The 26,922-nt window shown below is 33.6% G+C and overlaps 1 protein-coding gene across 2 annotated transcripts in view; it reads left to right on the top strand.

Annotated features, from left to right (window-relative positions):
• PTPRK (protein tyrosine phosphatase receptor type K) overlaps positions 1-26,922 on the top strand; it is a 561,831-nt gene that overhangs the window by 505,304 nt on the left and 29,605 nt on the right. Inside the window, exons 14-15 of one of the 2 annotated variants that reach the window (XM_033867699.2) lie at positions 13,522-13,657; positions 21,676-21,836. In XM_033867699.2, coding sequence (XP_033723590.1) covers positions 13,522-13,657; positions 21,676-21,836 — 297 coding nt within the window. Of the gene's footprint in view, positions 1-13,518; positions 13,658-21,675; positions 21,837-26,922 lie in introns of both variants that reach the window. The other variant, XM_033867698.2, reaches the window with a different exon arrangement.

Genomic DNA, 26,922 nt, shown 5'->3' with positions numbered 1-26,922 from the left:
ATCTCACAGATCTAATATGATATGGAAAAGAGATGTGGAGCAAACCGAGTGAACGTTATCTAGAGGAAATGAAAGGAAAAGAAGTTGAAAGAAGGAAATGAAACAGTTAAAACAGACACTAATCTTTATTCTTGCAAAATTGAAGGAATTATTATGCTGCAAAAACCAATAAGAAAAACAGAGTAGAGCCTATGATTTTACCTGATTTTTTTGCTTGTAATTTCACCTTGTTCTTTGTCAAGGCAATTAGAAATCAATCTTCAGTTAAGAATCTTGGAATAATTGTTAGTATGCACATGATGTTATTATTAATAATTTATTGACTATCTTTAATGATCACAGTTCCTCAAGTTATACTTCATTGTTCAGATTTTAATCTTTGCTTTACCTCTGTTGCCCTTTTCCTGGCTTCTGTTGATCCCGCTATTGAGTTCACTACAGGTAAGAGAAGTTCAGTATTCTTAAAGAAGAACAGTGTATTGAGGATGGGATTTTATGAAGCAAGTGTCTTATCTCTGTGTCAGAGCATGTTGGTTTACGCAGTGATCTCCAGTACTTAAGGTTAGACGGGATCTATCACATCATCTACCAAGTGTGTATAAACTTTGTAGAAGAGCACAATTTTCCTTTGAAACGTTTGGCTTTCTATATCCCCAAAATATAAAAACGTATTAGGTTGGGGGGACTGGAAAAGAAGTATGCTTATAAAATCTAAGGCTCAGAGAAGCCCATGAAAAAGAGCAAGTTCACATTGAGGTTAATGGAAGAATTGTGGTTCAGCATTGTCCAAGAAGAGCAGATCTGCCAGCGAGTACTGAGGACCGGGAACCCAGCTGTGGGATCTGGTCATACTGGGGGACAGTGCCTCAGAGATCTCTTCAGAATAAATGACATTTTTCTTTTTCCCCATAAGCTAGGAGTCCTTGACAGTAGCAGGACTCCTTTGGAGTGAGGTGCTTAGAAACCAGCTTTAAGGAATTCAAAACAGAAAGTGGAAGAAGTATGTGAGCAGTGGATTCAGTGAGCTTGGAGGTAATTGAAAAAGCAGATATACTAAAGGTCAAAGAAAAATGAGGCCACTTGTTTGAGGGCTCTGAGAATTAGCTCTTAAGGGAAGAAGAGTAAGGGACCAACAGTTGGGATGGCAAACAGGCAAAAAGACAAAACAAACAAAACAAAAAACCCACCGTGGTTTAAAAATTAGTCACAGTGGAGTATAAAGCGAGGATAAAGGAGAAGAGGATATTTCTCAGGGTATGGGAGAGCTGAAGCCACCACTGATGGGCATTCTTCTTCTGAGAATGAATTTATACCAAATACATACCTTTTAAAATAATAGGCAAAAAGCTTAGGTAGCCTATTTGCATTTACACTGTAAAACTCTGTCTCCCAAACAGTGTCGTGCAGATTATTGGTGGTTAAATCTCTAACTCATGTGAGGGATTTGGAGATCAAGTATTTCCTGAATCCCTACTATTTGCTAGAGAGAGAGAGAGATGCTGGTGTATGCCCTCAAAGAAGAAAAGATATGGAAAACACACATAGGAAACAAACCTTGATGAATTTTCTTTAAGATTATCTCATTTACTCCTTAGAATATGTATGAAAGAGTATTATTGCCCCATTTCATAAAAGAAACTGATATTCAAAGAAGATGTCTAATTTCCTCCGAGTTCATATAATCAGTGAATGTTAATCTTGCTCCTCCCAAAACTCCACCCTACCTCTATTAGGCTGTGATTTACAGTACAGGTAAGAAACAGAATCTATAAGGGCATAGGAATTCAGAAGAGGGTGAGATTGAAGAACAGAGGAAGCCTTCATTGAGGAGATAGAAATTTTCTATTGAAGGGGTCCTGTTTAGACAAGGGGAGGGCTTTGAGTGTAAAAATAAGGCTTATTATCTAGAAGTGTACAAAATGTAATTGATTAAAGTATCTTGGATTTAAGTGTTTGCTAGATATTTTGAGAAGTAGAAATTGTGAAATATAGCCAGGGCTTAGATAACTTTAGACCATCAAGAACCATTTAAAAATGTGGCTCCTAACTGTTCACTCACAGCCAAAAGATATTTTAGGATTAAAACCAATCTCAAGTTCTAAAACATATATTAATAATTTAGACTTTATACTAAATTATCTTAGAAAAGCTGGAACTCAAATAAAATCACTTTTTAATCTGGCTCCTCTGTACAATATTAAGGCAGGCTATAATTTAGTAAATAAACACCTGTGAAAATTGCACTGCAACCTCTATTAATATGATTTAAACCATGTTGCATGCTCTCCTGAGATACGCCAGATTAATGAATTTTCCAAGGCTTGGTGGAAAATGACCTGCTGAAAATGAAAGTGGGATTCATAACTAAAAGCAGCCCCAAAGCAGCTAGTCTTAACCCCATTTTACAAATAACGAAAATGGAAATAGGTTAAAGGTAGGTCATATTTATTTTAGATTACATCACATCCTTATCACATCCACATTTGAGCACTAATAAAGGTTTTCTTTGGTCTCTGTTTCTTTCTCTATTATTTCAAATTATATTACATTCAAGTGTGTGTGTGTGTGTGTGTGTGCGCGCGCACGCGCACGTGCGTGTGTGTGTTTCCTGTTTGTGCTCTAAATGACATATTGGGATGACTGGCCCAGATCTGGCATTCTGAGTTCTGTGCCAACAAAAATGTCAAGTGCATTTGCCTTTTAATTAAATGCAGTGCCTGGATTTTAATATTCCAGATTTTTCCCTGAAGAAGAGACTTTCCTGATCTTGTAGTTTATAGGAGAAAAAAATATCACTGACATTATCATGAAGCTTTCTTCCCCCAACAACACCAGATATCTACATTATCACTTTATAAACATTTCACTTTAAGGTTCAGGTTTAGTTGTTCTGTAGCCTACTTTTATAAACACTGTGTGTGTATATGTGATCCAGCGTTGTTTGTTTCGATTTATTTCTCAGTAATCTTCAGCTCAATCTACTTTATTCTTAATAGGCCACTACTACTTGGATGTCCTACACATAATAATTAGTATGTGGAAAGTGTAGTTCCTTATCATTTACACTTTCCTTTCCACTTCCTGTACCTTTGGCATAAATGTTGGCCAGCTCATTATTCCCCAGGGTCATAGCATTATATTATTGGTCTTCTTATTTTTTTACTTCCCCAAGTTAATTTTAATTCACTCTACTGTTATTCGTTGATCACCTGTATTACTTGAGGTTTAAAAAAATAACATTTTTTTTAAATCAGGTAGACAGCTCTATAATCTCTGAACCCCCTTTAATACCTAGTACAGAGAAAAGGTATTCAAAACATTTTGCTACTGATATGGTACACTCTTCCTTTTGTCAGTAAAAAGCCACACTATCTACCTCCAGGTTTTGTTCAGAGAGATCGTCCCTCACCTTTGAATCTAAAGAGGTCACCATGGTCTTCTGCCTCATCCCCTATTTTAATTCTCAGTGTAGAACTTCTCACTATCAGATGATGCTTATTTACTTGCGTCTCATCTGCTTCACAGCACAGGGATGTAAATTGCATGAGCGCAGAGATATTCTCTGTCTTGTTCAGTGGTGAATCTTCAGAGCTTAGAACTGTGCCAGGTACATGCCAGGGACGACAGTTAATTCATTTATTAATGAAAGGAAGGAAAACCATGCCTTCTTCATGGATTTAAGATTCCATTCATCCATCTATCTACTCATGACTGATTTTTTCTAGAAAGGATTTGGTTTGACTGCCAATTTATTTGTACTTTTATCTCTCCAACTTTACTCCTTTCTTACGTTTAGGTAGTGATTGAAGTTGATACCTCTCTGATCTCTTTCTCTCACTCTCTCGCTCTCTCTTTGAGTTCGTAGTGGCAAAAAATATTCCTAAAATACGTGGCTAATCACATTTCTCCCAAGTGAAAGTGCTAAATAGGAGTCAGGAAGCATGAACTATATTTTTAATTGTGTCAATAACTAATACTGTGACCATGAAAAAGCCATTCACCTCTTCTGAGTTTTTTCCTTATCTAAAAATCAGAGTTGGACTTTGATGTTGAATAATTCTAAGAAATGTTTTAGGATGTCAGCAAACCAGATACAGTTCTATGCCCCTATTCAGGACCCCTGGTTGTTCCTCTTTTTAGTACTTGGCATATTCTGCTAATAAGTACAATTAAAGTACTTATCATTTTGCTTCTAGATTATATACTCTCTAAAGGAAGAGCATTTGTTCATCTTGCTGGTTTTTAGCCTAATACAGTCTTTTGTATCCCTGGGGTATTCGACAAATATGGGATGTGATAAAGAGTAATGTTAATAACTCTGTATTTTTAGAAATTAGACTTCTCTCCATTTGATGCTGTTTATTTGAACACGTATTAGCTATCGTTCAAAAATCTAGATTTGGTAAAAGAGTTTCATCCGAATTTAATTATGTTTTATTTAATTATTACACTTACTGAGACCTTATGTACCAAGTATTGTCCTAAGGACTTTATGTATTTTAGCACATGTCATCTTTCCATCGACCTAGAACCTAGGTATTTTTATCATTTCTATTTTACTGATAAGAAAACTTAGGAATGCCGTGGTTAAATAACTTACTCAAGATTACCCAGCTAGTGAGTGGCAGAGCGGGGACTGAAACCCAGATCAATTGTTTTGTTATAACAAAAATATAGAGCTGGTACTTTTGAGGGGTGCAGAGATGGTCCGAGCCCTATGTCACCTCATGGTTACTGGCAGAAGCTGATGCAAGTTCTCTTTTTTAGATGAAAGCATGATCAATTTAGGTCTGCAGGATTCTCACAGACTAACATAAAGCAGTTAACTCACAACCAAAGGTCCCCAAGCATTCATGAAAGTAATTCACTGTGAGGGATGTAGCAGAAAAAACAGATCTTAATTCCCAGAGGACTGCAGGGATTAGGATTGTCAAGTACAGAATACAAAAGAGCTAAAGGCTGTGTACAAAATATTTAAAGAAACAAAAGTGCAAATCATAAAGATTAGCAAGATACTATCAAGAGTTACTAAACAAAGAACCAGTTGCAAAGAACCAAATGGAACTTTTAGGAAGAGAAGCACAATTGTTCGAATTGAAAAATAAGCCTTTTGCTGTGGCTGGACTACTTTGACAGCAGCTTTAACAGAAGTGAAGGGATCATTTATCAGCTGGACTTTAATCTGAAGAAGTTACCCGTAGCAAAACATAAAGACCAGTCAAGATACTTCAGAGGAAAAGGACTAGGCATGGAAACATGCCCATCATATATTATAACATACTATGGAGCTATAGTACTTAAAACAGTGTTATGTCAGTACAGAATATTGCCTCTTGGGAAATAATGGAAAATCTGGAAACTGAATTCCTCCGTTTATATAATTTGGATATAGGACAGAAGTGGTTTTGTAGATCATTGGATCAATTGAAAACTTGTCCACAGATAACTGGATATTTATGTCAGGTGGAGGGGCCTGAAATACCTTCCTACTGTATTTTATACTCAGAGAGCAATTCCAGATAGAGCCAGTTTTAAAACTTGTAGAGAAAAAAGAAGAGATTGTTTTTATGAATTCAAATAAATGATTAATATATTTGACTTCACTAAAATTAAGGACTGCTATTCATCAAGATACTACATTTAAAGTGAAAGAAATGTCACCCACTAGAAGGTATTTGCAACACTTATAACTGACAAAGGATTAGTGTTCACACATAAAGTATTACTATAAACAGATAAGAAAAAGATGAAACCCAAATGGAAAAAATGGGTTAAAGTTGTACACCAAGCATTTCAGAAAAGAAGTACGTATAAATATTTCAAACAAGTATCTCAAAGATGATTTTAGTAATCAAATGCATATTAGATATCATTTTCTAGCACTAAATTGGCAAAAATTACAAAAGTCTGATAATACAAAGTTTTAAGATGTAATTTAAACAGAGTTTCCATACACTGCTGTGGATATGTTAAATCAGTAACCATTTGGCATTATCTTGTAAGGTGGAATATTTGCAATCATAATAATAGTTGCAGTCAAAATCTGCTGGATGCAATCCAAGGGAGCACAGTTTGCCAAACCCTGGAATAGATTGAGGAGTATTTCAGAATTTGGGGAATGGCTGATGCTTTTAACTGATTCAGGTTGTAAGATACCCTAAAGCAGTGGTCCCCAACCTTTGTGGCACCAGGGACTGGTTTCGTGGAATACAATTTTTCCATGGACGGGGTGGGGTGAGGGGTTGGTTTAAGAGGTAATGCAAGCAAAGGGGAGCAGCAGTTGAAGCTTCACTCCCTCGCCCACAGATCACCTCCTGCTGGGCGGCCCGGGTGGGTTGGGGGCCCCTGCCCTAAAGTAATTGTCAGTAGATGAGATTGAAAAGGTTGATTAGAGCCTCATATTGAAAGGCCTTATATGCCATACCAAGAACATTTGCCATTCCTCTTGAATGGAAAGCAGTTAGAGTCATTTAATCACATTTGCGTCTTAGAAAACTCATTTTGGTGGCAATATAGAGGATAAATCTGAGGAGGCCTACATGGGAAGCAGAAAGGCTTAGTGAAAAAGCAGGATGACTGGGTCTTGATCTGAGGCAGTGAGAAGATGGAATGGAGAATTAAGGACAGATTTCAGAGGTAACTTGGTAGACAGACTCCACTGTGTTTAAGAAGTAAGGGAACACAGTAAGTCTCTACTTTACCCAATTAAATAAATTGAAATGGGAAGCTTAATGGAGAATCCATATGTAAAATTAAATATTTGCCCTTTGTTAAATTACTGTGAAATAAAAAATAATATTTTACATGGTTTTTGACTTTTAAGTACATTCCTGAAATGTGATACCTATTTCTTTTGCTTTTTCAAAAAGTATTTCTATTATTTCTTCAGGATTTTATATAACATTTTGAACTATGGTTTTAAAAACAAATTCAGAGAATCTAAGACTACAAAAAGTTGCCTTAAGCAGTGTGAAATTAAGTTTAAATATTTGTAATATTAATCTATACTTTAATTTCATAGTTGTTTAAAGCCTCCATAGACTTCTGCACTGTTATTTTCCACATCAGAAATTTTCAGATAATACCCATATCTTTATTAAACAAGAACAAAAATTATATTCTAGTTAATTATTTAAAGAAAATGTGTGACATATAGCTGTTTTCCCTTTTCACCAATATAAAACTCTGACAGACCCTGTGTTTTATTCAATAATCTAAGACAAGTTTCATAAGATCATATGACATGATGAAGCAAGTGACTTCAAAGAATCACTGAGTTAAATAATGCATGTTTCAAGATGCCCTTAAGGCTTAGACATCCACTGTGGCAGACTATTTAATTAATAACATGCACTTTACAAAACTCATCATTATATATTTATACAATAGACTGCTAAGATTTTTTTAAAACTTTTTCAGTAATGTCAGTTCCCCTATTCGTAATTTTTAATTTTTATATGATAGGCCCAAAGGGCTAACATCTAGGCCATCTCTACCCAGGGCAGCAGCATCTACTTCTGCTTTCCACTACAAGTGTTTCAGTTTATAAAAAATATTTCCCATCATTATGTCACGTACTATTTCTAAAAGCTATATAACATAGGCACTGTTATTATTTTTACTTTTTGATGAGATATTAACTCTAAGAGATGCTAACTTGCTATTGCCACACAGCAAGTAAGAGAAGGAACTAAGAATTAAAATAGAGTCTTGCTGATATCAAATCTCCTGTACTTCGCATGATGCTGGAATTTCCCTGCACTTGGGTTTGGTGGTAGATGTGGCAGACGGTAGAAAAGGTTAGCCTTGTGAAGGAATGGCTAGCAGAAGGGGTCGAAATTTCTAGAGACAATTTAGAAATGTATGTACCAAGTTCGTCTTATGCCAACACCCAGAAAAACAAGATATATGTCTGGTCAAATATATCCTTGTGTTTTTTTAAAAGACAACTGATTTTCTTTATGCCGTTACAATCAACCATAGGCAGGTTTAGTTTTATTCTTTCATTTATGCAACCAATACTTTGTACTGTTGCTCCTTTCCAGGTCCTACTGGAAATACAATGGTAAGCAAAATAAACATGGCCCCTGCTTTAATGAACTTTATTTTAACAGCTGTGGGAAGCCGTTGGAAGGTTCTAATTAGTGGAGTGACATGGTACAGTCTTAGAAAGACTATGTGCTGCAATGTTGGTTTTGATGTGGATTAGGCTTAGAGAATGCAGTCAGGGAGATAAGACCGGTGGCAGCTGTAATTTGGGTGAAGGATGATGTTGACCGGAGTTAAGGCAGTAGCAGTGGGGATGGAAAAAGTGGAGACAGGAGATATTTAGGAAGTAGTAGTACTTTGCAACTAATTGTATGAGGAAAAAAAAGTCAAGTGATCATACATGCCAGTTTGCCCAGGACAATTCTAGTTTTTGCCTTTTGTCCTGTCATAATTATTAAGAGTATCCCCCTTTACTTTCAAAAGCATTCCAGTTTGGATGACAAATTATATGTTAATCCTAGAGATAAGGAGAGGAGGATTCAAGAATGATGCTCAGGTTTCTGGCTTTGAACACTGTAGAAAGTTGTGTCATTTTCTGAAAGGTGACACACTAGGGGAAGAACCAGTTTAAGGGTAAGATTATGAGTTCAGATTTGGATATAGTGTGTTGAAGGTGACTTTCCTACATTGAGGTGCAGACATATAACAAGAATCAGATGACTATATGGGTCAGCAGTTCAGGTTGGAGGCCTTAGTTAGAGATATGTGAATACGGTATCTCTCTCTCTCTCTCTCAAAATATCTTATTGTATGTACCCTTCTTCTTGCAGTGATGTGAGATGATAAAATGCCTACCTGATGAGATGAAGTGAGGTAAATGACATAAGCATTGTGTCCTAGTGTTAGGCTACTACTATTGACCTTCTAACGATGTATCAGAAGTAGGATCATCTGCTTCAGGTGATCCTGAATCATGGAGCCATGACGAAGTTGATGGTTGGATGTCAGGAGCAGATGACGTGATGGTTGGGGATCCTGGGTGGGAAGGTTGGGATGGTGCAAGATTTCATCATGCTACTCAGAACAGTATGCAAGTTAAAACTTATGAAGTGTTTATTTCTGGAATTTTCCATTTAATATTTTTGGACCACAGTTTACCACAGGCAACTGGAACTATGGAAGGTGAAACTGGTTAAGGGGGGACTACTGTGTATTGATTTGAGAGTGACCAGCATGGATGGCAACTGAACTGACAGAAGTGGATGAAATTATCAAGCCAGAAAGTATGGAAAACTGTGTCAAGAGGTTCAAGTTTTCGCTGAGGAACTCAAAGCAGCGCCCAGTTTTAAGGGAAACAAGGGAGGGACTCACTCACAAAGGAGATCTGGAAAGGAAAAGCTAAAGTCAAAGGAAAACTGGGAGATGGCCAAGTAATGGAAGCCCTAGGAAAGGAGTGTTTCAAAGAGAGAGTGGATAGCAATGTCAGATGCTATCAAGAGGTTGCATGAAATAAGAAAATTTGTACATTGAACTCAGTAACCAGTAAGTCATTAGAGATGGTGGTGATGGTGGGGTGGTGGCATTGGGAGACATAAGCCTGATTCTAGGATTTTAAGTAATGATTGGAAAGTGAGTGTGAACAATTTTTCAGAATTATAACTGAAGAGGAAAGAAAGCATTAGTGAAATACCTGGAGAATATGTAGAATTTGCAGGACGGTGGTGTCTCTAAAGCCGCTGTGAGATCACCTAATATATTGTACTTAGAGGCTTCTATCTCTAATATCCATCATGAAGATGGATTGCATTTGTATGATTGCAGCTATTATGTAATTTTAATTTTTAATTAAATTTATGTATTTTTAGGTATTTGTATATTTTTTACCTAAACGTTTTAGGTAAATTCTTTTTCAGTAGTGGGAGCAAGGACACAATTTATAAAGTTGCTTTAACTATTTTTGCCAAAAAAATGCATCTCATAAATTTGCTCCATAAAAATAAAATACTGCCTTAGTTTTTTTCCCACTGTCCAAAAAATTATGCTGCTCTAGGCTTCAGAACACTGGGAACTCTTTGAATATTCTTTGGCAGATAAAAAAGGTAAAGATTTATGGCAAAGGAAAGCATTTCTGAAAAAGTTGCTCCACATTGCCTTTGTGTACGTGCATAAATTATAAACGGGGCTCAGGGGTGCAGTCACTATAATAGCTTTTTGCTCTCTTTGAAGAAAATAGAAAATGCTCACTTAGGGGCTACTGCTTGTGTTTCCATTAATGAATCTTCTAAGGTTGAATGATTTTTAATAGGATATTTATGTTCCTTGGTTTAGCAGGGCAAGAAGTGGGAGAAATACATGTGATTAAGGTATCTAATGTAATAAATTTATACAGACATTTAATAAGAATGCTGTTAGTAATAGTAATAATAAGTCATAGCTAAAGACTTTGAGGAGGATTCACAATCAGGGGAAAACAACCACCAAATCACATGTTCCTGGAGAATTTGATTAGCCTTCAGTGCTCAAGAGTTATAATGATTTGAAGCATTGACGAACAACTCTTTTGCACCAGAGTTGTAATCATGACAAACAAGCAGTCTTACCCAACTCAAATGAATGAACTTGGTGTTTTTTTCTTTCTTAACCACTTGGTAAATATTAATTGAAGTCCATTGTTTTACAAGTACATATATTCTATGACTTTAAAGTAGTAACACTGTTTTACATAATAGATTATAAATGTTTCAGTACTTTGCACCCTGAATACACCTGCAAGGTTATCAGTATCCTTGGTCAGAAATTTACTTTTAGATTTGGCTTTTCTTTTCTGGAAATATGTTTAGATTAATTTATAAGCAAATCTATATTTAAGTAATGAGACTTTTAAAAAATTCTTCATCTTCTGTATTTGAAATTGTTTAGCCATCACCTACATGTCACTTTTGTTATATAATAATTAATCACAGTATTAAGGCTGGATGTTCGTATTTCATGATGATAGTCCATTTTGCACCTGTGTATATTGTGAGGGTTGTCTGCTTCTGGTGGAGCTTAGCAGTTCTGAAGATTCTTATGAAATATAACATACACTACTTACAGCATAATATCTTTGTAAAGTTATTCCATAATAGCATGTGTTTAATTGAATTAAAATGTTATACTAAAAATATATTTACTGGGCTTCCCTGGTGGCACAGTGGTTGAGAGTCCGCCTGCCGATGCAGGGGACACGGGTTCGTGCCAGTCCAGGAAGATTCCACATGCCGCGGAGCGGATGGGCCCGTGCGCCATGGCTGCTGAGCATGCGCGTCCGGAGCCTGTGCTCCGCAACGGGAAAGGCCACAGCAGTGAGAGGCCCGCGTACTGCAAAAAATATATACATATATATATATTTACCTCACTGAACAAGAAATAATCTTACAAAGACTTTCAGAAAGTTTAATTCTGTGAGTTGTCAGAAAATCACAAATGGATCATTATCATTACCCTTTGAAAGCCACGTGTAGCACAGAAACTTATGATCCTAAGCTTTAAATAGTGAATAATGATTCGTTGCATGCCCTGAAGTTTTTTCTAGAGATTTCTACATCAAACATTGTCTCCCTATTTCAAGCAGTAACTGTGTCAAACCAATCCAATTTGAGAATTACAAACAATAAATATATTCTTTTTAGCTTTATATCCAACTTTGAAATATACTGCCCCTGTTTTTATTGAATATATATGTATACATACATAAATACACACATACATTTATACGTACACACACACTGATATACATATGTATTTCTAAAGTTGCTCTTGGGATAGAAGAGATCTCCATTATATTTAATGCATGTTTTGATGAATTGAAACATAATATGTAGTTTGAAATGTGGTAAGCATTGAACTACCTCTGTTTGAGATTGGAAATTCCCTGAAGCCTGGATATAATGGAAAGTGTCAAGTCAGAAAGGAAAACTCCCTTGCTTACCAGAAGAAATAAACTGAAGGCTTGTTTTTCTTTCTTGAGAATAATGGGAACCAAATACTGGTCCATGGGGATTTTATCCTATCCAATTGAAATAGATACATTAAGACAGTTATAGTGAATTATTTTCCAAAGTTAACTGTGTTCTCTCTAACACTTTTCTTCAAACTATGTTTCCTACTGGTTTACCTTTAAAGCACCATTTTATGAAATGACACTGATATTAGATATATTAGTTCTTTTTAATTTCCTACTTGGAAAAATTAAAAGTTAACGACCTTGTGTCCATCCCCTTTGGGAGGAAACTGTGGCTGGTTGGAAAACTGAAGTGGATATTTAAATGTGCAGAACTGGAGGTGAAAGCAGAGGTTTGGGGGTAAAGAAGCCAAGAGAGAGAAGCTAAAGAAGAAAGGATTGGAATGTAGAAAAATGGGTAATTTTAAAGGGGAATTATCAAATTATCCATTGGGAAGGTCTGAGGTTGGATTTAGGGATCCTTTTGTTTGTTCATTCAGCCATCATCTCTTGACACTGATGGCTGCTTTAAGAGTTTCCCAAATGTGCCTAATTCTAAGAATCACCTGTCCTCCGTCACACAGATTCTTAGCAAGAGGGGCCATGGATCTGGAAACACTGAGAAATGCTGCTTTAGAAGATAGAAGATGTGTTAGATTTTTGTCTCTGTTCTTGAGCAATTTCTAATCTGTCCTATATCTCTAAGCCTCAGGTTTTTTAATCTGTAAAATGTAGATAATAATGCTTTCCTTGCCAGTTTTCAAGGCAAATGAGGTAAAGGAAGATGTCTTCCAAGGGTTACTGGAGATTGTAAATTGAGTAGGATTTATAATATTAATTGTGTATGTATGTGGAGGATGGTGGTGGCTTTGAGAAAGAAAGAAAGTGAGGCGATTATAAAGAATTAAAAAAAAAAATTCATCTTCTCAGAGTTCTGTTTCCCAAGTTTATTACCTGGCTTTTATTTGTTAAGAGAATGTGAAATATTACTTAATGAATCTGTTTTCCTTTGCTTATTCTTGTCTTCCTCCAAACTGTTTATTTCAAATCTTTTTTACCACATCATAAACTCACACCTCCAGCACTTAGACTAGGCATTTATTTAACCTAACCCTTTGTGTCCAAGACAAATGCTGTTGACACTGCTTTAAAGGCCCAAGCACGACACCTTGCATTTTAGTGGAGAAATGATTATTGAATGAAGTGATAAAAGAATGAATCTCTAAATTTGACCCTGTCTCTTTCCACTGTACTATTTGCTAAAACTCCTGTGTTCTTACTTTTAAGGATACTTGGAGAAAAACTGTTCCCTTTGATAGTTATTTCTAAGTTTTTATTTTTTTGTGTTAACAAAATCTCCCTTCAAAAGTTTCTCTTTACCATAAGTCTCTCATGCTCGAGTTTAGCATGCTACTGTATTTATATTTTCAGATTATCTTTATTCAAATAAAATAAGTTGTCTTTTTGTGGTAAGCTTTAGCTGGGAATAATTTTCCTTTCTGTGATAATTAGCTGCTTTCAGTAACTTATATTTTTGATTCATTTAGCAGCAGCAACAGAAGAACCAGAAGTGATTCCAGACCCAGCCAAGCAGACAGACAGAGTGGTGAAAATAGCAGGAATTAGTGCTGGGATTTTGGTGTTCGTCCTTCTGCTTCTAGTTGTCATATTAATTGTAAAAAAGAGGTAAGACCTGATTTTGTTCTGTCCCACCCACTTACCATATGTCACTGTCACTAGTTTTGAAGCACTTTATTGTTTCCCTGAGTGCTTTTAAATTAGAACACACAACAAGAATTGAATTTTAACAATGTTTCCAGCATCTGGGTCTGTTTCTTATGCTTTGTAAATAAATTCTTATTGGTTATTTGCAGTTTAATTTTGGATATAACATATACTTTTTGTCAGTTTAACCTTGAAATTAGTGTATGAATTTAAATTCCTCAAACACTTGAGTTATTAACATATCTTATGTTTTGAAGCATTATGTATTGCGAATGGCAAAATAAGAGTTTATTATGATATTTGGGTTATGGTCTATGAATTATTTTGTACTCTTACTCTGTTTTTCTAAATGTTGGCTACAAATAAGATAAGAAGAATATGGGCATTATTTTACAAAATTGTATATTAATATTCACTGACTAAATATTTCAGCACTTTAATATGAAGAGTCAATTTTTTTTAATTGAGCATTAGTCTTTTATACTATATCAACCAATATCGCCATCTTCTGGAATTATATGAAGATATTAAGACCTACAGGAATTTAAATTGAATTCTATTTGGGAGATTAAGGTATACTTCTACCAGAAAACATTTCAAAGAATACAGTTTTTATAACTTGAACTTTTTCCTATTCCATAAAGTGTCATTATCTATAAGGCATTGTTTTAGAAATTAATACAACTCTCCAATCTTTCCAATTGTATGTTTTAAATAATATTAAAATTTGGAAGGATTTAAAAACAAATCTTTACAGAGTATAGTCCTAAAATACCTTGGTGTATAGAAGTGTTTGTCATTCATTAATTATATTGAATATAATAAAAGATGTTGCTTACATTATATTAAATCATATAATGTACTATTTTGATTGTTATTTTGTACTCAAAATAAATCATTAATAATATAGATAAGACTCATACTACATGTTTAATGATTCCATGAGAGTTTATTTTAATGTATTGCCTCTTTACAATTATCCCCTGGAGATATATATGTTGGAGAAGACACATCTGCATTAGAAACATTAGGTATGCATTGTAGTGTTTTGTGTTAAATTAGCTACATACGTGCTTTCCCCAATAGTGCTTTCTCTTTTTGCTGTTGTCTACCTCTGTGGTTGGAAAATACATCATATTTGAGACAGGAAGATTTAAGTATTTTACTAACACAAATTTGCCAATCAAGATCAATAAAATCTTTGAATATAACTTTCAGATCTTATGTTTCTATTTAGTTTAAATTTATATTTGGAGAGTTAAACTAAACAGTTTAGAGAGTTAATTAAACTTTGCTTTAGAGTTAAAATTATCTCAGCCACTTCAGATTGGATATGAAAACATAAAAATGGCCTCTGGTTATGTCTTCACTCAGTTAGAATTGGGTTAAACTTACTGATTTTATTGGTTAATTATTTGAAAACACTTATTATTGTAGCCTTTCTTATCTGTGGCCGTCTGTTTTAAAAATAACCCAAAAATTGAAACATAAATTTTCTAAAGTACACCAAAACAATCTCTAAGCATGATTTTTTTTGTGTGGGTAAAATGCTCTGATAGCTCTCTAAAATTGCCTAATGCATCACATTCTTTTTCTAGTTCATATTTTCAATGGTTGGATAAATGAGCCTTTCTATTAAAATGTTTAATGTTTGAGTTTTCATGATTATGCTTTAATTGATTGTCTTCTACTAGAAAGTATGCTAGGGCTTTTGTTTCTCTTCCTCATCACTACCTCTAGGACTAGAGAAGTTGCAATTTTATAGATAGATGAAGTTACATGTTTAGATATATTACCTTCTAGTGTGTAATATAACTAAGAATCCCTTACTTACCTAAGAAACTTCGTAATGACTTTTAGTTGTATGTAGTGTGTCACACATATATTGTGTATGACAATCGAAAATATGTTTATTATACATACACAAAAGCATAGATACATAACAGTATTGGTTAGTATCAAAGTTAACAATTTTAGTATATAATGTAGTTTCCCTACATTATATACTAAAACACAAATTTATAATAAAAATAATGGAAAAGCAAATTATTTTAGCCCCTTAGGATCTTTATTTTTGTGGGAAATTGTTAAGTTTCTCAAGACTTTATCCCTCACTGGGAATAGTATTTGTAGGTATATTTCTCATGTTGAAAAAAAAAAATCTGTGTATTTTTGGTTGTTGTATAAAGAAATGGTTTGGAATTTAATTTAGTAAAATTCTACAGCTAAGGGTGTATATAAAGTAAGTTTTTAGGCTAAGAAAAGGGATATTGCATCTTTCAAAACGCAATGTCATTTTAATTTAATCACTGTTGAATTATTTCCAAATGTATGCCATTTTTTCATTGGTTATGTATTATTTTAAATTCGCAGCATGAGTACATTAATAATTCCAAACATAAATTTGAAATTATGCTTCAGTACAGTAAATGTTTGTGTGTGATATCATGGTCACATACATCTACTGTAGAAATACCTTTGTGTGTATATAGTGTATGGTGCATATGTATATTCACATAATATATGTATGTACCTGTGTATTAATAAGATATAATGACTTATTTATAGAAATTTAGGTGTCATTCTGCATATATTCTGTATTAACCTAATAGATCTTTATGTTTTGTATCTAAAAAAAAATAGCCAATTTAGTGTAGAAGTTCTATACACAGCTGTTCCATCTGTCATGACATTTAGATGGTAATGGATGATATTACGCTTAACTGCATGTTGAAAATACACAATCCATTTAATTTTTCAATTTTTTTGGCTATAAAAAAGTCAGCATGTTATTTTTTCCAAATTATGTATTTTATATTTTATTTTCTATTGCGTATCTGTTTAATTGCATGGCAAAAGATATCTAACCAATGCATGAGCAAATTGAAATACAAACCAAAAAAACATGAATTTTATTTTATTTTATTTTATTTTTTAACGCACATTTTTCTGCTTTATTGAATGTGACAGAGTCACGCTTTTCATTCACCATTGCTTCTCTTTTTCCACTGTCTGTGATTTGCTTGCCAGGAGGAGCTACTATTCTTACTCCTACTACCTGTAAGTAGAAAATGGGTGATATATGACTTTACATGTGTTAAAGATGCAGTATCCCTTTTCAAAAAAATAAATAAATAAAACCCAAACCAAAAAACAGAATGTTTGCAATTTTGGTGACATTTCAAAAAATATGTTTTCCTGGACTCTAAAACTATAAAGTTTACCTATTAACCTATTTTGTTAATCTTTTTAAAAAGGGATATTGTATTTCTGTATGTTCAGCTACTTTTAATTTTTATTTACAATTTTCCATAAGTAGCCATAGTCTACAGCCTAAAGCATCATTTATTTACTTAAGTCAAACCTGTACCTTATCAATGTGATGTCTCACTATCTGGTAAAGTAGAGATAGGGTTTGTAATTCACTAATACCTATCTTTACATAACACTTATGTTTGACAAAATGAGCCAAGTGATGTATTCATAGAAGAACATTCAAAATAGCTTCACAGAATGTGAATCAGGTCAGGTCTTACTGTGATAACATCTCTCTCCACATTTCCAGGAATCCAGGATGGGTTATAACTTCAGAACACCTTTTGGGCTGCTAAAAGCATAATGTTGCAGTGACAAAGAAATAAAAAATTCTTTTTAGAGAAGAAATTTTGAGTTTGTTTATTATGACTTAAATAGGAAAATGATTTTGTAAAACCAAGACCAAAAAAAGAAAAAGAAAACCTGTCAACCTACACAAAACACACCTAGGTGTCACATATCTCCTTTTGTCCTCCAAAGTTTTAGCTATTCCTATGCTTAGGTATGAAATGCTACTTTGGATGACGAAGGCGAGTATTGTCCACTCTATTTCACTAATCATTTTCAGTTTATTGCCTTAAATTCCAGGGTATTCATCCAGTCCAAAGGAATGATACAACAAAGTTTTCTTGGTCTTTGCTTGATCAGTATTTGATCCACAAAATTTTGAGACTTAAGGATGGTGATTAAGTACTTTTGGGGCATATATCCCACAATATTATTTCACTAGGTAAATTTAAGCTAGCTTTACTAAAAATTTTGGTAAGAGTCTCAATGAATATAACGGAATTGTGCCAACATTTTAAATATTATAAACATTTGGTTTCTTAAAATCTGCTAAAATAAGCAGGTGTAAACTAGCAGTACTCCTAGCTTATTTTGATGAATTATAATATCCTTGTTAAATCATGTTTGATGAAGCCAAAGGTAATTAAATGTACCATTTCATACAATGATGGAGCACTTTTCCTCTTTATAGCCCACCCATATATCCACCTGCAGAAGTTTATGCTGTTGGCTGTTTTGATAATGAAAGTCATTTGCACATCTGTCAAACTCAAGGAGTTGCAAAATGATTTGCTTAACTGTCCTGAAGTGTACATTATATATGCTGGTTGTTCAGAGAGAGACAAAGCATCAAACATGCAGGAATCAATAAACGTTTAATTATGAGAACATCAATAAGCTTACCATTAGCCATCCATTTATCTATAATGTTAGAATGGGATTGCCTTTTTAGTTGATAGGTAGCATTTCTATATTCTAGACCATGTAGTAGGTTTTGATACTGTCATTGTAATACTTAGGGTTACTGGCATTATCAATCATAATTAGAAAAAAATGCCACAGACATATTTTTAAAAGCTGCTTAAATAGATGTAGTGAAGCTACTATGAATTAGACATTTTTAAAATAAAACTAGAAATAAAATAGAGTAAAACTTAAAAGAAAACCAGGTGTGATCTTTGAACTAGAATTCATTGGCATCATCATAGTAAACTGTCAGTTCTTGATCAAAACACTTAACTCTAATGCTGATTTTTATTTCTTTTGTAATAACCTGAATTAAAGCCTACCTCACAGGGTTGTTGTGAGGATTAAGGTATAAGAACCAAGGTGATAGTGTACAGTTGGCAGATATTAACAAAGGTTATATATATTCACGCATAATTTGTCGATTACCTTCAGTGCCATGAAAACTTTTACCTGTCATACATTTGACAAGTTCATTACTTCTTATTTTTCCTCAATCATAAAATATGTTTAAAATTTTATGTTTTAAAGTAAAGCCTCAAAATTTAAACATCTTTTCCACTTGCCTTGAACTATCCATCTTCAAATTTTTTACATTATTTTTAATCCAAATTTCAAGTTGCCTTATTTTTATCCACTTCAATCTCTCAAATTTTTTGAGGAATGAATTCATCCTTTCTTCTTATCCAAGAAACAAAGATTGGAAGTTATTTCTTAAACTATTTTTTTAACTTTAAAATGGCAAAACATTTGTGCTACATTCATATTATTCTCAAATTTATAACAACTAATGTTTAACTCCTAGAGCAATGGATGCTTCATATTACAGTACACTTGGTAATGTGGCAATTTAAAAAACAAGTGAGTAACTGGATATAGTATAAGGGCTTAGGTCTTGGAAACAGGTCATTCTTTACTGCTTATTAGATTAATAACCTTGGGCAAGTTATTTAACTTGTCTGAGCCTGAGTGAGCTCATCTATACAATTAGAATTCTCATGGCTTTTTCAGTTCATTGATCTGAGAATTAATTGAGTTAACATGACAAGCGCCAAGCATATACCAGACCTAATTCATCTATTCAGCAAGTATTTATTGAGTGTTTGCTATATGCCAGACACTGCTCTAAGTGCTAGGGATATACAGATGGTCCTTCCCTTCATGGAACATACAGTGGGGAAAACAATTAAAAGGATACTCACAATAATAATGTGATGAGTGTTATTATAGGCAGAAAACATGTTGCTATAAAAATACCTACCAGGGAAACCTAACCTGAGACAGGTTGTATTGGGTTCAGTCAGAGAAGTCTCCCTGATGAGGCAAGACAGAATGGAAGTTAACCAGATACTAGAGGTAAAAAAACATTGTAGGTCAAAGAGGTAAGTTTGGAAATGTCCTAGAGGTGAGTTTGGAAAGTGAAGCCTATAGACTAACATATGACCTGCTGATGTGTAATTTGCCCCACACATTCTTTCAAAAAATAGAACCACTTTAAAGAATAAGGAAATTTAACATAAATATTCAGAGTCATGACTTCTCTTTAAAAATAATTTTAAAATGAGAAACTCAGCTCTGGGTTCAAATGCCAATATTCACTTAGGCAAGTTGCCCCCTAAACTGCTCTCCAGTTCTCTGCAGTCCCCACCCTACTATGCGGTGTCTCATCACTGGCAGCAGCACTATTTATATTCCCTGTGTGAAACCTGTAAGGGTTTTACAGGGTTTTTGCCTCCTAACCTAGAAAAAAGAGACAAGAGATCTTTCAGTGAATAGAGCAAATATTGCTACTAAGTGATGGTGGTGGTGACAGTGGTTGTCATGGTGTAGTGGTAGTGATGGTGGTGGTGACAGTGGTTGTGATGGTGTAGTGGTCGTGATGGTGATGGTAGTTCTTGTTACAGTTTTGTCATTGTTTTCTTATTGATAATACTTATCATTATTATTATTTCTAAAAAAATTAATGCCATTTCCATCCCTAAAGCCTAGTTTATGACTATCTTACTTAGGTATCAGATCTGCTATGTCAGTATATTGGGTATTGTTGGGTATGTACACCTGAAGCCAAGTACTATAATTCTCTAAGAAAAATATCTTACACATGAGTAGCTCTCAAATCATCAGATTAATTTTCTAAAGGAAAAGCCTTTGGACATAAACACAACTACTAAGTGAGTCTTTTTTTTTTTTTAGGTATTTGTAGTATATTTACTCTAGTACAGATACTCATGAGAATCAGAAGAATTTATCCTAGCTAATAATCCAGCTGAGAAATGTTACTCTTAAAACAACTAAAAAATACTTCCAAAGCACCATAAACTGCTGCCATAAACTTAGAAACATAATCTGGCTACTACAGGCATTTTGAGTTTCTTTATTTCTTTTTAGAGTGCCTTATTAATGTGAGATAAATGTTTTATATGCCTTTAATAGGTTTTTAATTGCATGTTTCATGTGTAACATTCACAAAGAACCAGAATGTATTTCACATCCTTGTTATGTAAGATAAAGATATCAGTGTTTGAGTAGCTCAAAAGTCTAACTCTGCTAATTTCCAAATCCCCTGTGTCATTTGCCTTGCCGCATTCGTAAGGCCATTCTGTAGTTGGTACTCTGCCATGGGGTTCTGAAACACATTTTTAGGATTTGACCATGTTTGTCATCCAGTATTATGATCATTTGCATAATACCTCTGCATAGCATTTTCCAAACTTTTCTTAAAGTACTTTCCTTATAAAGTATATAATTTTCCCATATATTCCTGAGTATTTGCATTATATCTAGCTGCGGTTGATTCTACAGGTTTCTAGGTTAGGTTTGAATTAATGTTATAAATATATTGCTACATATGTTAATTCTACATGTTGCATTTTTACTGAACAATAGAACAAAGACTGAAGAATGGGATTTCTTTATCTATTTTAGTTGGATGACTATAGTAAAATATACTTGAAAAAGTAGTCATGTTCTTCCCCCAGAAGAACTTCTAAAAGTTGCTCAAGCGTGTTAATCACCCAGAGGAAAACCAAAATTTAGCATTAGCTTAAGTTTTCCTTGAGCAACTCTACTAAGGAAGTATTTACTTACTGTTCTAATAAAGTATAGTCATGCTTTGTGATAATTTATTTATTTTTTTATGATAATTTATTTTAATGATAAAATAGAAGAAGTGATGAGACATTTGGGTTGACAGCTTGAATGTTGAAATATCCATATGACAAAACAATTTTATAGCAATCAACAAATATCATTTGGATGTCAAACTTAATTCCTGAAATTATGACATGTTTTTAGAGTTTCTAAACCAAATCTGTATTCTTATCCTCGGGCTTCCCTGAACTATTTACTGCTGGTGTCAACTCTCCTTCAAGCCTCACGCTAAGGTTTCCCTTTGGTATTTGTCTTGGCAGCAAGCTTGCTAAAAAACGCAAAGATGCTCTGGGGAACACCCGGCAGGAGATGACGCACATGGTGAATGCTATGGATCGAAGTTATGCTGATCAGAGCACTCTGCATGCAGAAGACCCTCTTTCCATCACCTTCATGGACCAACATAATTTTAGTCCAAGATGTAAGTTGTTCATCAAAATTTTAATCAAAGATTTTTAAAGTTCTTTAATGTCTCTCTGAATTCAACACATTACCTTTTGAATAGTGAGGGGAAGTAAGAAAGAGAGATAGGAAAAGTAGCTGGAAAGAGAAAAAGTGATATAGAATAGTATGGAGTTTATCAGAAGGCTTATTTTCAGTCTTGATATTGGATTTAGTTTAACTTCAAACTGTATGAATTTTATTACTGTGTTATAAGACATATCCATATACCACTCACCAAATCTTATGTTATTGCTTTAGGTTAAAATATACTTGATTGCCTACATAAAATTAGTTCATGTCAGAATTTTTTTATAATTGTTTTGCCATTTGAGTCTTCCTTTGTGTAAGATAAAGTTCCTTTTGAGATAAGAAATATCATAGTTCTTTCTGGGAGTTATTGGCATGGGAAAGTTATTTTATTTAATTATTCTATAGACTCCTGGAGAATTTCAGTAATAAAAAGTTAACCAGGGGAAAGAGGAATCTACATACACTTAAGTATCTGGTGTGAAGTCCAAAAGTTTACTTGAATTGAGGGATTGGCAGGGAACGGTGAAATCCGTCCATTCACCCATCCATGTTAAGAATTCCTCATGTTGATCTGTGAAGGCAGATCTTTTAAAATACTGTCTTTTAAAATATTACCTCTGAAGTAGTTTACTGCTTCACAATCAATATTATTATCTTCAATTTTTCTCTGATTTTTATATCTTGTTCTATAGCACTGTCTTTGTTTTGTTACTTTAAGTTAAATTACCTGTCTCTTCAAATCCCCAAGTAAAATTGGTATTTGAAGAAGGCAAATTTTGTTTATCCTTGGCCTTGTGTACACAGAGGCATTTTGTCACAGATCCCAGAGGTATGTTTACCTCAGTTTGGGAAACACATGTATAAGGAAAGAAGTAAACAATAGAAGTATTATTTTCGATACAGATTATAAATATATGGAATGGTAAGATTGAGAAAATAAAGTATTTGTAGGTTGTATGCATTTATGGCTTTTCAGAAAGGGATTTTTTTCTGAAATGTTCAGCTTGGTGAAAACTTTTAGTAATTATTGGCCATCATTTTCCCTGATATATATCTATACCAAATTATTAGTTAGAAATGTTGTAATGAGTCATTTTGGATTTAGTTTTAATAATGATAGAGCTTTTCTGATCTATTTTATTTTCATTTCACTATAAGATAAATGATAGAGAAAAACATAAAATCTTATTATTGTTGAAAGTAAGTTTTGTTAAAAATATAGATGTATCATCTCTCTAACCACTTGCTTTAAAAATTAATCAGTTAAGGATTTGAAAGGATTTTTGTTTCCAAAGCTTTTCTATCTAATGACTGTGTACCTTATTAGGAGGCTTGAATTTAGCAGTATAACTATAAATATACACTTACGAACTTGGAGAAAGGATTAAATCTATTTCCCAAAATTAACTAAAAATATTTATTTGGAATGAATATAAGATAATTACTTCTCTAAGTACCTCACACTTGATAAATCTAAAATACATGTTTTTCCCCCCTAATTTTATAATCCTTATAATGTCATGCTGAATCTTCTTGGCTTTTAAAATTGAACTGACTACTGAAATATAATTATAGATGCACCTTTCCTGGTATTTTGAGATAACCCAAGCTTTGAAAAAGAGAATTTTACCTTTGCAGGTTATAGTAATCAAAGAAAGTTTAATAGATATATTTCTTAAGAAATGATAAATCTATTTTAAAGGAAAAAAAGAGCATAAAATACAACTTTAGGGCAATATGTTCCTTCATGAGCTTTGTTTTCCTACAGTGCCCAATGATCCACTTGTGCCGACTGCTGTGTTAGGTGAGGCCCTAATTCTTTGTCATCTTTTTTTGCATGGATCACCCTTCCTTGCATGGGTTATAGCTTTGTCCACGCAGTAATTATTTACAGCACAGGAAGCAGTTTGATTTCGAAAATATAGTCCTGGTTTTATCAAAGAGAGCAACTGTGGTCAACACAATTAGATCTAGTGCATTTCAAATTAGTAAGGTATGCTTTTTTAAAAACAACATATTCTTTCATTCTTGGTTCTGTTAGATTTGGAGTGAAAGTACAAGGGCCCCCAATATATACCTAATGTTTATACATGCAAGTAAGTAGAATGAACCCAAATGCACACATTTCAGGGGCCAGTGCTACCTGAATCATTAGTTTATATATAAAAATCTACCTGATTTAAAGGGCTTTTCTAAATCCTCCTAATTTTATAGCAACTAAAGAACACATTTCCAAGTAAACATTAGGAATGTGTGCATTTGCTTTAGTTTTGTCTTTGTTAAGACTTTATAAATGCAGGTAAAGTTGCTACAATATTGATAGGGAGTTTTGCATTCTATGTGCATCTTACATAAGCATTATCTTTCAAAAAATTTAGAATAAGCCAAGATTTACCACTATATAACATCCAAGACAACTGATATTGCTAGTGATGAATAAGACCTTTTCAGCTCTAAAATTAAAATAACGTTTAATCCAACGGTATATTTAAGAATAGAATGAGTTTCATTTCAATTTGTACTCTATTCCTTGACTAATTATACACCAATGATTCATGACCAGCTTGCTCATATGTTCGCAAGTTGTCTTATCAGTTTGACCCCCCTGCTTCTAATATTTAAGATTTAACCAGAGAAATGTAGAAATTGCCAGATAAATGTATCTTAAAAGTTCCCAGTTCTCATGTTTTATATTTAAATTTCTTTGAACACAAAACATTAGCTTATGCATGTTTTTATTATCCATGTATTCAATGTTTAATTATATTTTAAAAATATGTTGGAACAACACAACTAACTCAGTTAAGCAAAATATACCTCTTTTTCACTAAAATAATTATTAAAAATTATAATTTTATAATCTAAAGATATATTCTAAAAGAATCTGTCTCTGATTGCACTCTCCCTTTGATGTCCACACCAGTAATGGCAGGGAAGTGAGCTGGGGAATTTGCCCCAAGGGATGGTCTGATCATGTAGGAAGGAGCCAGGAATCATGATCTTTGGGAGGCATCAAATGCCTCTGAAAACGTCATCTTCTGTTGAGAGCTGTAGAATGCTGTCAGCATCAAACTAATAAGTTAAATTCAATTAAGTTATTAAAAACTCAAGGAAAAAGATAGTTACCTCACTGTTAAAATTTCGTTACAGTAATATTCAAGGACATGTAGAATTGGGTCTAAGTCTCAGTCCTCTTGTGGACTCACAGTATGAACTCAAGAAAATACCTTTGTCTTTGCTTCTCCATCTGTAAAATAATATATTTCTTACCATACCTTTTCCTCAGAGCTTAGTAAGGAGAAAAGGAGATAATGTATAAAGTTTAAAAGACTATTGTAACAATTTTCCCCATGAAAGAAGATATTTTTGTTTAAGGAAGGCTAGAGTTAACACAATAGAATTATAAAATCTGTTCATTTAAACAGTCAGTGTGCATTTTATTTCACTTTGAAGGTCAAGCTGATTTTTTTTTATGTTTCTTCTTAAAAGCTAAAAAGCTCTCTAATCATACCAGATTTAGAAATGATTTGTTGCATTTTTTCATCATTCTTGGAATCACTGTGTTTACAGTTGTTTTGCATCCAGCTGATTTTGTATTTATAAAGCAATTTTTGAAGTCACTTCAAATATTGCTTGATATTAATATCTGCTTACTGATTTAAAAAGAAGTTAGAAATTTTTGTATTGATTCATATTTTTGTTTTTTGTGTTCTACTGCTTCATTGGGTTAAAGTCCCTATAACTGGTAAGTGTATTACAAAGAACTCTAGGAAACCTTTCCGTCAAGGAAATATTTGAAGTTATTCTTAAATGTGTGATAAGGATAATGATTAGTACATGTACTCTTACTTCTAGTCACATTATTAGGTAATTTAATGAGGTAGAAATGTATAGAGATTAATAATTCATATGTGATAATTTAAAAAAATACTGCTCATTGTACTAATGTATTAAAGCTTAATGCAAAACAAAAGGCACTGTCTACTTCATGTTGATAATCATGTAAGATTCGGAATATGGGTGAATTCTGTTTTTCTCACTGAGCCTTTTACAAATGTAAATATTCCACTGCTCCAGCAGGTACAACGTGTGCTCTGGGGCTGCTTCACAGAGCACTGACTACCTTATTCCAGCTTGGGTCATTGCGTTTTGCCTCCCTGACATTATTCTCTTTACTTCTCATCCTAAGCTTTATATTCTGTGGTAGTGCCCAAATCGGTGGCTTCTGAATTTAATTTTACTGGGAGATGTATATATTCTTTATGTCAGTGTATTGATTACAATATTTTAGCAAAGATAGATCAATTGAGTGTTGTCTCATAGAAAAAACAGGAAACTCTCATAAATCATGTTTGCTAGCAAACGTTTGTGTGTAGAGGAGTGGGAAACCAGAGTAAAGAGCATTAATTCATTTGGGTGTTTTTAGGTCACAACAGAATCCAGCAGAGTTTTGTTTTTTTAGTTCAATGTAGAGTTTTAGAAGTAAATTCAAAAAGAAAAACTGCATTCATCCTAATAAGAGAAAGTAAAGTAAATGCAATCAACCTAAATTATAGAAGCATACAAATCTGATTGTGGGGTTCTTTTTTTTTTTTTCCTTCTCCAGGAAGAAAAAATGTTTATCATGGGGACAACAATTCATTTTTTGCCATATCCTATTTGTAGAGTTGGTGATAGAACAGGCAAATGTACCAGCACTTGAAATATGTTTAACTGTTAACTAAATATCGTTCTCTACAGTATGCATTATCATTAAAACAAAAGTTCCCCTAAGAGTGTATTTTCTCCTCTGTTAATGAGTATGGCAGTGTAATGTTTTCTAAAGTAACACCCCTTAAAACATTTGTGTTTTTTTTAACATGGTAAGTTTAAATGTGGTAACTATAAGCATGCTTCTTCTCATTGTAATGATTAGTACTGTGGTCATTAAAGTAATATTTATTTTTCAGAGGTAAAATGTTCTTGTTCTTTTCTTCCTTCTTATGACAGAGACTTAAGAGTTTCTTTTCATTTTAAGCTAACAACACAGTTGA

The sequence above is a fragment of the Tursiops truncatus genome, chromosome 12 (genome assembly GCF_011762595.2).
Source record: "Tursiops truncatus isolate mTurTru1 chromosome 12, mTurTru1.mat.Y, whole genome shotgun sequence".
Taxonomy (NCBI): domain Eukaryota; kingdom Metazoa; phylum Chordata; class Mammalia; order Artiodactyla; family Delphinidae; genus Tursiops; species Tursiops truncatus.
This window is presented reverse-complemented; position numbering and strand designations above follow the sequence as displayed.